General features: G+C 47.5%; 1 protein-coding gene across 6 annotated transcripts in view; it reads left to right on the forward strand.

Moving 5' to 3' along the window:
- Positions 1–9,441, forward strand: part of ATP7B (ATPase copper transporting beta) — a 94,135-nt gene extending 84,694 nt beyond the window's left edge. For 5 of the 6 annotated variants that reach the window (XM_006154226.2, XM_006154228.3, XM_006154224.3 and 2 more), the window contains 6 exons: positions 1,770–1,913; positions 3,107–3,249; positions 5,161–5,364; positions 5,443–5,560; positions 6,766–6,868; positions 7,626–9,441. In XM_006154226.2, the coding sequence (XP_006154288.1) occupies positions 1,770–1,913; positions 3,107–3,249; positions 5,161–5,364; positions 5,443–5,560; positions 6,766–6,868; positions 7,626–7,899 (986 nt within the window). In that variant the 3' untranslated portion in view covers positions 7,900–9,441. The remainder of the gene's footprint in view (positions 1–1,769; positions 1,914–3,106; positions 3,250–5,160; positions 5,365–5,442; positions 5,561–6,765; positions 6,869–7,625) is intronic. The other variant, XM_006154225.3, reaches the window with a different exon arrangement.
- Positions 9,442–13,453: the final 4,012 nt, after the last annotated feature.

Below are 13,453 nucleotides of genomic sequence, written 5' to 3' on the forward strand. Positions count from 1 at the left end.
CGTGCTCTTTGAGGCATCTGGATTTTGATGCTTATGGCAGGCAAAAGTAGTGTGTGACTTAAATTCATGGAGTAGTGCTTAGCTGGTTCATAATCTGGATTCTCCTCATTTTTATCCCAGATTGAGCCTACTTCTACTACAGAGGGGACAGAGAGGAATTCTACTTTTGTTTTTCCTGTTTCCCTCCCACTGGGAAGGAACAGGACGGATTAGGATATGTAGCGTTTACGGAGTGGGCAGGAAAAGCAGATGGAAATGGCCGGCCCATGCCAGAAGGGGCATTGCCTGGAGTGATAGCTGCTTCGGAATAGTGGCCCCTCAGCTTAAAAGGGTGGGGAATGGGGACCAGCAGTTAGTGTAATGGCTATGTCGCTGGACTCCCATGTAGTCAGCGGTTTGAGTCCCGGACCCAGTGGCTTAAACTCACGCTGGGCACGTGTGCATGTATGCCCAAGATCCCGAGAGGAGAATGGAGGAGAAGGGATTGTGGCGTGGCCATCCTCCCTGGGGGGTGATCTCTCACTTTCTGTCTCTCTGTCTCCCTCTGTCTTTATGGCGAGTGCATGTGCCCTATAGCAAAAACCTCTCTTTTTAAAAATAAAAACAAAACAAGACAAAAAAAGGGGTGGAAAATGCCCAAAATGCAGAAACCCTGTGTCTAGTGGTTTTTCTTTCTTTTTTTTCTTTTTCCTTTCTTTTTGGAGAGGTTTTTGCTATAGGGCACATGCACTCGCCATAAAGACAGAGGGAGACAGAGAGACAGAAAGTGAGAGATCACCCCCCAGGGAGGATGGCCACGCCACAATCCCTTCTCCTCCATTCTCCTCTCGGGATCTCGGGCACACATGCACACGCACCTGGCGTGAGTTTAAGTCATTGGTTCCGGGACCCGAAAGGCAGTCGACTACGTGGGAGTCCAGCAACATAGCCATTATGCCAACTGCTGGCCCCTCTAGTGGTTTTTCTGAAGTGTGTTGGTAGTATCTGGGTTTGGGTCGTGTTGTTAGAAGACATCTCTACCTTCCAGCAATTGCAAACCCCAGGATGACCTTTCTGTTATAGCATCTGGAGACTGGTCTGTGCAGTGACGCTTCATTTAGTGGTACATACAGAGGGCGGCAGGGGCACACCTGGCCTTTCAGGAGGTAGAGTCTTAAAACACTTGGCAGGAGTAGTCTTACCTGATTATTTGTTGATTGCTCGCGGGTCATCTGTAGCAAGCAGTGATGGATGTAGTCCACACTTGGTGCATAACTAACTGCTTCTAATCCCTGTAGAAAAAGAATCAGAAGATGCCTCCAAAGGGAAGTGAGGACAGCAACATATTTAGTGCATTTGTGACATTTTCACACATATGGCATGTACTTTTTAAAGAGAACTATTAAGTTTTATTTATTATTATTATTATTAATTTGCTATAGGGCATATGCACTCACCAGAGAGAGAAAGAGAGAGAGAGAGAGGAAGTGAGAAAGCAAGTCACCAGTCAAGGACTCGAACCGCATTTGGCCATGTGGAAGTCCAGTGCATTAACACCACCTGCTGGTCCCTGTGGTAGGTACTCTTAATACCCTGTTTTAATTCATACTTACCTGTCCTACACATCAAAATTGTATTCTTTTTCTAGTCCTTTAAGGATGGTGTTACAAGAGACACTAGGTGGTAGTCTTTCAGAACAGTTAAATGGGTATTTCCCAGTTAAAAGGATTCCAAGGTTTTTAGTTCATAAAAATGACTATTTAGGGATAACCACAATCTCTTTAAAATAGATGCAGCCCCCCAGACCTTCTCTGTGCTGATTGGAAACCGTGAATGGATGAGGCGCAATGGCCTAACTATTTCCAGCGACGTCAGTGACGCCATGACAGATCATGAGATGAAAGGACAGACCGCCATCTTGGCAGCTATTGATGGTATCTCCCTGCTTGTGCCTTCCTTCACAAAATCACATTTCCTGGGGCCATCAGGCAGAAAGAGTGTTCTCCTTTTTTATTCCCCTTTTTAATACACCTTCCTGTCTGTTCATTGAAACGTTGTTTAGAAAGTTATCTTGTGGTCTTTTCATTTCACTTCCAGTCCTGAGGCTTGCTCTTTCTCACCCTCTCCCCCTGGACCACAGAGCCAGTTCTGCTCTGGCATTGTCTTCTTACCATCATCATTTGCTTCTGTCCAGATTGGCAGTTCAGAGTATTCTTTCTCATTCTTCACTGCAGACAAAACAAGAATTGGCTTCCCTACAGGTTTAACTAAGGCTGCCTTTCAGTAACGAGACCTCCTGCAGTGTGTCACTGTCTGCCTTACACACACCGGTGGGCACAGAGCCTCTGAGGATTCCTCGTATCTGAGGACTCAGACTGTATTTGGGTTTTATATCTCTCAGAGATTTGAATCTTTACTTCGTTAATGTTAAAAAAATTAATAAAATCTTTCTTCTCTCTTATGCCAATAAAAAATAATGTATGATGCTGTATTTTGAGTGTTCCGTCCAAATATGTCTTCCCTCCCCTTTTCCCTTCTATGTCCTCAAATCCTTATAAACCCAGAGTCCCCTTAACTTGTTCCCTTACCCCGAAACAGCGCAACTGAAGGAATTATGCCCTCTCAGACATCTCTCACTCTGGTCCCATTCATACGTCAGTTCCAGAAACGCTCTTGCATTCTACAGAAATGTTTTCTATAGGAAGAGACCAAAACAGGAAGGATTGATATTCTAGTTTGGACATCATTTTAAGCAGTTGTTATATTTGGTACATTTCTCGTATTTTAATAACTAATACATACTGAGTTCTTATAATGAGTCAGGCATTTACTGCAAAGTGATACATGCTGCTAGCATAAAAGTTGGAAAATTCAGACAGCTGTACAGAAGAGAATGAAATAACGTGTCATCCCACCCCTTAAGAGCCACTATGAATGGTTCAGTGTCCCTTGCGGACTTTTGTATGCATCTCTAAGTGTATCATTTTTTAAAAACAATTTCAAAACCATAGTATGTTATGTCCATCGGTGCTCTGTTTTCTGCATACATGAATGCCACGATGAAAACCTTTCGGTGCCCAGCCATCCGTAATACTGTACTGAGGCTGACCCTGGGTGGTTTCTGCAGGTGTGCTATGTGGGATGATTGCCATCGCAGACGCTGTCAAGCCGGAGGCCGCCCTGGCTGTGCACACCCTCAAAAACATGGGCGTGGATGTCGTTCTGATCACAGGGGATAACCGGAAGACAGCCAGAGCCATTGCCACCCAGGTACGGCCAGGGGCTAGACACATCTCCCCCTTTAAGATGTCAAACTCCATACAGCTCAGAGAGCCAGTTTGAGAAGAAGGGGCAGCAGCTCAGCACTCAGCCTTCCCTCTGCTCTTTACCCCTCACTAGTGCTTTCCCTCCCAGCGGAGCAGCCCTGCAGCCGAGACCACTGTGCTGCTGCAGCAGGGCTCGTGCCCCTGGGTCCTGGGTGCACGTAGTTGATGCATGCATCTCTGGGGAAGCAATTCCAGTGTTTTCTAACCAGGGCCTTTGCAAAAGGTTGAAAAAGAAGCATAGCTTGTGAGCTAAAATAAAGGGGCTGGCAGGTGATGTAGTGGTTATGGTGCTGGACTCCCACATGGCCGACTGCAGTTTGAGTCCCAGATCTGGCAGCTTGAAAATCACACCAGGCACCTGTGCATGTGTGCCCAAAATCCCAGGAGGAAAATGAAGGAAAAGGGATTGTGGCACGGCCATCCCTCCATGGGAGGCGATTTCTACCTTTCCCTGTCATTGTCTCTCTCTGGTGAGTGCCTGTCCCTATGGCAAATAAATAAATACGTAAAACCTTTTCTACCCTCTGTGTGAAAGGATAATTTTGACAGTTTGGCACTTCTCACTTGTGTGCACCAGATCCCTTCTGGGCAGTTCCTCAGCGGTTCTTGGTTCTGAGTTGGCCATGACAACAGCACCTCTGGGTGGCTGCCTAACTCCCTTTATAGCAGTGGCCCCATTGTGAATTCCTGAAAATCGTTCTTTCTCCCACAAAGCTGTGAGCTTATAAAATGACTTGCAGCTTATAAGGAAAACAGCAGTGCTTTCCTTGCTAGTGAGGGCTTTTGGAATCTCCTCTCCTTGCCCTCTTATTGGTTAGAACATCCATTCTACAAGCACTTTTTTTTTTTTTTAATGTTGTTTTTGGTCATAGTGCACATGTGCTGTCATAGGGCACATACACTCACAGGAGATTTAGAGAGTGAGTGAGGGAAAGTAAGAAATCTCCCACAAGGAGAATGGCCATGCCACCATCCCTTATCCTCCACTCTCCCCCTGGGATTTTGAGCATGCACACACGTGCACCCGGTGTGTTTCAAGCTGCTAGGTCCAGGATTTAAACCATGGTTGGCCATGTGTTAGCGCTTTACCCACCATGCCACCTGCTGGCCCCTACAAGTACTTTATAAGCACCATGAACAATGTGACAGGCAGGCACAGCAGCAGGCTTTATGGCTACAGAGAGGAATGAAGGGATGGTGGGTCATTGACCAGGCCTAGCCTGAGTACTCAGAGCTCCAGCAGAAGGTGCGTGGAACATGGTGGGAGCTTCCAAGGAGCCACTGGCCCACTACCACCTGGCAGGGGCCGGGGTGGCTTCCCAGAGAACGGGATGCTCGAGTCAGGAGTCAATCAGAGGAAGAAGGGGAACCGGGGAGGGAAAGGAAAGCAGAACTTGCCCAGGATGGAGTTGGTATCAGGAGCACCACCCAGGGACAAAGTCACATGCTGACTTTGGAGAAGCTGCAGGGAGCTGCAGTGGCCAGACCCAGGGAGGTCTTGGAATGCAAACCCCTCAAGAGAATAGATATTGTTCCCAGGGAAGCAGATAGGGCCCAGCAGTGGACTTGAAGCAGGGTGGGTAATGTGACCAAAGGATTGCTATTTGGGGAAGATGACTGAAAAAGAGATTTGGGATGCCGGGGTGTGGACAGGGGGACCAATAAGAAAACTGTTTGCTAATCCAGGAGTGGATGATCCCAAACCTGGGCAGGGCATCAGGGCAGGAGGTCAGTTTGCACTGAGACCTAGCTGACTGCTGTGACTGATGACTTGAAGGCTGAGGGGAGTGGGGACAAGGATGACTTGTGAGTTTCTCCTGCTGCAACACCAGGTGTCATTTTCCTTTCCTTTTAGGTTGGCATCAACAAAGTCTTTGCAGAGGTTCTGCCTTCTCACAAGGTGGCCAAGGTCCAGGAACTCCAGAACAAGGGCAAGAAAGTCGCCATGGTGGGAGACGGGGTTAATGACTCCCCGGCCTTGGCCCAGGCTGATGTTGGCATCGCTATTGGGACTGGCACAGATGTGGCCATTGAGGCAGCTGACGTCGTCCTCATCAGAGTGAGCTCGGCTGCATGCAGGTTGGGGTGGCGAGGGCATGGGCAGACCCCTGACTCCCCACCTGTTGCTCCCCTGCAGAATGATTTACTTGATGTGGTGGCTAGCATTCACCTTTCCAAGCGGACGGTCCGGAGAATCCGAGTCAATCTGGTCCTGGCATTGATTTATAACCTGGTTGGGATCCCCATTGCAGCAGGTAGGAGAGGCTTACACCTGCTTTCTCACCTCTGGCCCCAGCTGCCACCACAAAGACTCCCTCTGCTGGTTCCTGCTGGAGTTAGGGAGGACCTGCCTACCTGGCAGCATTCTAGGAAGGCTGGTTTTGTTACGTTCCCTACTCTGGATGGCTCCTAAGGGAAGGAGAAACTGTTGAGAGGACCCCAGAACTTCATTCACTCTGGTCCTTTCTAAAAAGCTGGTCAAGATGCTTAGCCGTTTACTTACAGCGACCTGATTTTATGAGCCATTTATTAAGACACCTGGTCTAAAATAATCATGGTAAAGAGTTATGGACCACCTCCATGTGCTAAGCAAATGATTGGTGTTTCAGAACCTTATCAAAAATTAACGCTGCCCTGGCTTTGCACTAACTCACAGAAATGATCAGGGAGAGAATGGATTTTTTCTGTTTTGTGAATCCTTCTCTCTTCCCCTTGGACTCTTGTGGAACCAGGCAGGATACAGTTCCAGGCCCTTCTGCAGGGCAAAGCTCCTCTGGTTTTTAAACATGACTTTCCCACCTCATGTTCCCTGTTTTGTTTGAGCGGTCAGTAGTGATGCATAGAACAGAGCTCAGCAACGTGCGCTAGGGCCTCTGGAGTCTGAGTCGGGCAGTTACTTCCTGCCCCCACGGCCGGTTCAGGAGCTCCATTTCCTGCAGTATTGGTGCCTCTGCTGTACAGTTATCCTCCCTAGCCTCAGTCTCCTGGCTCTGTCCTGGCATTTGGCTCTCATTTGTTTTTAAAAGGGTGTTATGAAGCCCTGGAGGTCAGATAATCTGTTCAAACAAGGACTGTGGTCATCTGCAGTGTTTTGTACCTGCAGGACTGTGGTCCTGGGACAGCTGGCTCCCAGCTACTGTCCCTCAGCGCCCTGTGTTGCTCCTCTGGTCACTAAGCTTTCCCTGAAACAGGTGGTGCCACCTGTGGACAGTCCCAAGGAAGGCAGGGCAGGAGGAGGAGATCCAGACCCACCCTACAGCCCCCACTGCCCAACTGTCCAGGATAGCTCCACCTCAGAGGCCTATGGGTGCATGGGCAGGACTGGCTGGCTGGGGTTCTGACACCTTGAGGAGGAGGACTCCACAGGGGTGGCTGAGGGTGGGGTTCCAGCCTCTGTGCCAAGGCCCTCTCCTTGCCTGTGGCTCTGGGCCGTGGCGTGAGCACGTCCTTCCCGTGGCAGGTGTCTTCATGCCTCTCGGCATCGTGTTGCAGCCATGGATGGGCTCGGCGGCCATGGCAGCCTCCTCTGTGTCTGTGGTGCTCTCATCTCTGCAGCTCAAGTGGTGAGTCTCTGCGGGGTGGGCACATTAGTTAGCATGACTCCAGGAGACCGTCCCAATGTGGCAGAGGGGCTGGCTAGCGCTTCCTGGCATGAGCTCTTGTTCCTTATCCAGTAACCTGTGACAGTCACCCATGTGGAGTCCTGTCCTGTGTGTGCAGGTCGTGATTTGCCTGCATCACAAGCAAGCCTCCTGACAGCCATCATACCCTGGACTGGTCTTGCCCTTCAGCTCATGAGTTGTTTGTGGGCATGGAGTTCCTGGGAAATCATTTCTCCTTTTTTAGAAAAAAGAAGTTCAGTTATTAATGCAGTCGTGCGTTTGGTTTATTTGTTTGTTTGTTTTTTGCTATAGGGCGTGTGTGCTCGCCAGACAGACAGAGACAGAGAGACAGAAAGCGAGAAATCACCCCCCAGGGGGATGGCCACGCCGCAATCCCTTCTCCTCCATTCTCCTCCCGGGATCTTGAGCACATGCACACACGTGCCCGGCGTGAGTTTTAAGTTGCTGGGTCCAGGTCGCAAACCGTAGTCGACTACATGGGAGTCCAGCGACATAGCCATTACGTTAACTGCTGGTCCCATTAATGCAGTTGTTTAACATAGGTGATTGGCAGCCTACCTTGTGCAAGGCATTTACACAGGAGGTTTTGAAGCTAAGTGTTAGTAAAAGCCTTGGATGAGAGGCCTTTACCAGGCTTTCCCCAAGAGCCTTGTGTCCAGAGTGACTCAGATGCTGGCCTTGGATTCTTGCTTTCCAGCTATAAGAAGCCTGACCTGGAGAGGTACGAGGCCCAGGCCCACGGCCGCATGAAGCCCCTGAGTGCATCGCAGGTCAGCGTGCACATCGGCATGGACGACCGGCAGCGGGACTCTCCCAGGGCCACACCATGGGACCAGGTCAGCTACGTCAGCCAAGTGTCTCTGTCCTCCCTGACGTCCGACAGGCTGTCTCGGCACAGCACCATGGTGGACGACGGCGGGGACAAATGGTCTCTGCTTCTGAATGACAGGGATGACGAACAGTACATCTGAAAGCTCCAGGCCAGGTGGGGGCCTGGCTTCCCCTAGGGGGAGCTTGAGTCTACTGCTGTGGTTGAGCCGAGCAGGTGCAGCACCAGCTGCCAGGAGCAGGGGGTGGAAGCTCGCCTCTCGCCTCAGGGATGTCGCTCCCTGGAGCATGTGGCCTTGCCTAGGTGTGCCTGGCCCCCGCCTAGATGGGACTGCCCTGCCTGGGTTCTCCTGGTACAAGGCAAAGCAGCCTGACTTCACCATACTGTCTGCGTGGGCTTTGTCCAAACCTCTCTCGGACTCAGAGAATAAGATGGAAGTCAGTCTTCCTCACAAACTTTTGCCTTTTTAGGATGACTACTTGTGAAATGAGGAATGATCTCATCAAGAGGAAAAACTTAGCTGGGCCTGTGCAGAGAGCCCCTTGCAGAACTCACTGGTGGGCCCTTTATGACAACACCCACGTGCATCGCATGTCTGGGACCACACCTTACCTCAAATACACCTGTCGTTCTCTGCTGGCACAATCTTTCTCTTCTCCACTCTGTGGGCTTCGTATCCTTGACACAAGAATGTGCCCCAACCCTGTCCATCCCTTTTGGCATCCTCATGGACCCCTGCTGCTCTCAGCAGCTCTCCAGCTGCTCTCTCATGTGCACTACCACTGCAAATCTGGTCCTCTGTGCATGCACACACGCGTGCGCACGCACACACACACCCCTAGCCAGAAAACTTGCCACAGCCCTCTTCACGTGGAGCAGAGCTCTTTCTTGCTTAGGAGTCGTTTTTCTGTAGAGTCACAGCTTCTCTTTACATAAATAAAGTGCTACTGCTTGCCAGCGGCAGCGGGGCTCAGAACCTGACCTGAGTCCAAATCGGGGCCTCCTGTGGGGCCTAGGCACCTGTGACCCAGGGCGACCTTACGTGCCTACCGCAGCCTGTGTTACTTGACACAGGAGCACCGGAAGAGGTGTGTGTGTGCTGGACCCCACGGTCTTCTATATGACTGTTACCTCATGGACTCAAGAGAGAATTCACGTTCCTAGAGCCCTTGTCATTGTCCAACTCAGAGGAAACAGTGCCGCCCGAGTAAGAGGAAGGCACAGTTCTCCACCGTGAGCTTTCCTCCATGCTGAGTGGGCGCCTGAGGACAGCCAGCACAGCTCCCCAGATGGAAGGCTGCCTCTACTTGCCAGTGCTCTTTGTGATTACCGATGCCAGAGTGGGCCCCGTTTTAGACTCAGAGTTCAGCAGTGATTGACAGAACCTCATGGGAGCAGACTAGTAGAACTGATTACACTCTAGGGTGAAGCCCTTGTCTCCCACACTAAATAATCCTTATTTATTGTCTCTTATTCACCAGTGGCATTGTTAGCCCCCTTTATAGCCTCTAATCCTCCCAACAAACCAGTAAGGTAGCTGATATTGTTCACATTTTACAGGCAGGGAAACAGGCTCAGAGAGGCCGAGTATCCAGTCCAGGATCACACAGCCGGTTGTTTGCCTTGTCTGTTGGTTCTGAAGGCTTTTTTCTCATCCCTCTGCCATCTTACATATCGGTTTGCTTGGTAAGAAAAAGCAAGGACAAGGCCTTGGCTTCTGGAAGAAGAAAGCTGCCAGGTGCTCCATTAACTGTACCCACTTAGAATGCAGTTGGTCCCAAGGGCATCTCATCTCCACTCTGGCCGGGTAGTTCACTTTTGGCATATAATACAGTTTTGGTTGGATTTTACCATCTAAGATCCAAGCGTAGTTTTTTTTTTTTTTTTTTTTTTTTTTTTTTTTTCACTCTTCTTTTTTTATTGTTTTCAGTCTTCCTTCCCACCCTCAGCCACTTACCCATTCCCAATTGTGTCCTCTATTCTTGCTCGGGGAATATTTCTTATTTTCTAACTAGGCTAATTATTACCTAAACAACCTAAGTGCCATTAATTGTTCAACCTTTTTAGGACCATAAACATCATGTTCATATACGGGCATGAAGATATTTATGTAATTGTACAGAAATAACTTTTTAGATGGTCCAAGTGTTCGAAGATTTTCTTTTGTCAGATAACAATGTCAACTTCCAAAATCTTCTTTGTGCTATTAGAATAAAGTTTCTTTTTATTCATCTAAGACTCTGCCCTGGCTGGATCTGTTGGTGAGAGGCCCAGTCAGGGTCAGTGTAGCCCTGTCTTCAGTGAGAACATTTTCAGACCCCAAGAGGGCTCTGGTCACCCCCATCAGCACTGATATGAGCCCCAAGTGCCGCCACCTCAGAGGTGTAGGGGGTTTCTGAAAGGCAGCCCCTGTTGCAGTCTCACCCCATTGGACCGCACCTCAGCTTACAGGACCCCCTCTTATGCCCTTCTCTGCTTTAGGGTGATTGTCTACCAAAGGCTGTTCTCAAGCACACACATCTTAATAAGAGGAATATGTTTGGGGTTCCTTGGTCCTGAAGGAGTAGGGTAGTAGGAAAACCTGTACCCAGGGGCTCTGCTGGGAAGCTCCGAAGGCACTTCAGGGTGGCACAGACAGCTCTAAGTGAGTCACACCTGAAGCATGATGACCGTGTAATTTGTCTACAAACTCGAACACTTTTAAGAGTGGAAGGAGAGGGCCAGCAGGTGGTGGTACGACTACCCATGGGAGTCTCGGCCCTGGTGGCTTGATAATCACACCGGGTGCCTGTGCGTGCATGCCCAAAATCCCAGAAGGGAAATGGAGAAAGGATTGCGGATTCCGAGGAGTGATTTCTCACTTTCCCTCTCTCTCTCTCTCTCTCTCTGTCTCCAGCAAGCACAAAAAAAAAAAAAAAAAAAAAAAAAGAGTAGGAGGCAGTAATCGTAACTGAGCCGGGACAGCTGGCATAAACCAGCCTATTAGTCTGGCAAACTAGGACATGTGGTCACCTTTGTTTAAAGGGAATGAACATTGTAAAGTCATCATTGACGCAAATTACTAATACATACTTAGAACTTTTCCTTAATTGTAGTCTCCAGAGACGTGCTAATGACAATCCTCCTCACAGCAGTATTTCTCAGTTGAATCACTGAGGTGACAGCCAGCCCTGGGACATCTGCTGGTGCCTCATGGTACCCTCACACACCCTGGAGGAATGGCTGTTATGCAAACATGGCCATCTTGTTGATGACCAGATCTGGAAATGTCATATATGCATGTCACATTGTGGAGAGGGAGAGTTGATACCACCATAGGAAATTACATTTCTTTAGAAGATAGATGCTTTCTACAGCTTGAGCCAATTATCCTGATGGGATTCTTCAGACACCAGAATAAATCATAGCATTTTCAGTGTTTAAGGCCTTAGTGAAAAAATTGTGATGAGATTATCTTTTTAATAAATTCTAGTTTTGACTTTTAAGTGGCATCTGGAAATTAACATCAAAAGATAGGTTTCCCAAATTATTCTGCTAGCTTACTGAGGAGCCAAGGTCAATACAAGTAACCGTTTTTTTTTTTTTTTTTAGGAAAATTAGGGATAGACTAAAATTAGCCAAATATTGGGTCGTCAGAAAAGTCGTGAAGCATTTTTGCATGGAAAAATATGTCATGACTTTCCTGACAATTCAGTAGTTTAATTAGAAAAAGATCATTTGAACTGCAACAGGATTTTTTTGTTTTGTTTTTAAAGTTCTTTCAGGGGCCAGCCTGTGGTGTGGTGGTTAAGGCGGAAGGATCCCACATGACTGACTGTACAGTTCGGGTCCCAGGCCTTGGCAGCTTGAGAAACATGCTAGGTGTGCCTGTGCTAGGTGTGCTATGTGCATGTGTGCCCAAAATATGCTAGGTGTGCTATGTGCATGTGTGCCCAAAATCTTGTAAGAAGGTAGAAATGGAGAAGAAGGGATTGTGGTGTGACCACTCCCCATGAGGGGTGCTTTCTCTCTCTCTCTCAAGCACACATGCCCTCTGGCAAGATTTAAAAAGAAATCTGTCAGCATTTCAGTAGATAAATTCCATAATGTATATGAAATTATTGAGTTAAGGAAGTTTTGTTCACATACAGATTTTTCTTAGTCGCATCTTTTGTTGGAAAAAAGAAAGCAAGGAACACATAAACCAAGAAGTGCTTTAAGCAGCCAGCCATGCTGTTTCCCCTTGCAGTGAGTTCGATGTGTGGGAAAGTCCACTTGGTATTAAAAAGCATTGTGGAAATTAATCTGCTCTATTTCCTTCATCTTCTCAACTTGGGAGGGCATGAACACCACTGTTTTGGTTCACTCCGGAGGGAGATGTCTACTTGTCTGCTGTTTTCTTTTGTGTCAAGACAATGACAGTGGTTGAAATTACAGGATAGAATATGAGAATGTTAAGTAAAGCTGCGAAATCCCACAGTCTCCTTTATTCAATTCAAAAAGATGAATAAACAGATGTAAAATCATCCAGGGGCTAAAATAAAAACAAAGATTGATGGAAATTTAACATTATTTTCCCCTTTGAAGTGGAAATAGCTGTTACATATCTTCTAAATGTAAAGGTAATAACTGGTTATAGCAAAAATGTAAGCACATGGAAATATAGAAAGTAGGGTGAAAGGCTGTCATAATACTCCCACCCTGTCCCCCAAAGGAAAGCCCATGAACATGATTCTATGGAAGGGTGTCCTTTGTGGGAGGGCCCCATCAGGACACTGATGGAACAAAGCCCCCCACCCTCATTCTGTGACCAACCCCTTAGGGCTTGCAACTTGCAGTCATTTGAGCACAGAGTTGCTACAGTGAGTCCCAGGATGGGCCTGCTATGATCTGATCCAGGTCTGAGGCAGTAGTCAACATCCACATATCACCAGGCTACAGTGCGATGGGTGTTGCCTTCAATTCCCTATATTACATTATGCATCTGATCCCACAGTGGGGTTAAGAACTATTCACATCACTGTCCTATGAAACCAAGCCTTAGGGTTGCTGAGTTGGCTGGCTGTGAGCTGGGATGTCCAAACCCTATTGGCTCTGGTGCCAAAGCCTGTAATCTAATTTGCTACTTCTGGAAAACTCTCCTCTCAAAGGTAAATGCCTGTGCTTACCTTAGCCAGAGAAACTGGGCTTGCTCTAGACTCCTTGGCTCCTTTAGATGGACAAGAGAAATTTCTTTTGGTAGGACAGTGTGGTTTATCTTAAGAGCCACCAGGTGTCTCTCTGACCAAAACAACCTCTCAGTCTGTAGCCAAAACCCAAATCTTTACTTACTTATTTATTATTTATTTATTTTTATTATCATCATAATCTTCTTTATATTACATTGAATTGCATATAACTTTACAGTGTATTACATTGCTTTTTCAAAAGGGAATGCCATGCATGTCAGTCAATACAGAGACATTAATCTCCCCACTTCATCATTCAATATCTTTTCTATGTTTTTCCCAATCATCATTATTATTATTCAAATTATTTTTTTTAAACAGTCAGTCATTATTTCTCATTTTGCTTGTAAAAAGACTTTACCCATCATAAAATACTTCTCAGACCAATCCAGTTGAGAATACTATACATGTCATCAACAGGTAATAAGCCATATCTGTTTCCCACTAGCGTCCTGCCTCTCTATTTGTTCTCTTGCTATCTTTCTCTAT

Source organism: Tupaia chinensis, unplaced genomic scaffold (genome assembly GCF_000334495.1).
Source record: "Tupaia chinensis unplaced genomic scaffold, TupChi_1.0 Scaffold000402_1, whole genome shotgun sequence".
Classification (NCBI taxonomy): Eukaryota; Metazoa; Chordata; class Mammalia; order Scandentia; family Tupaiidae; genus Tupaia; species Tupaia belangeri.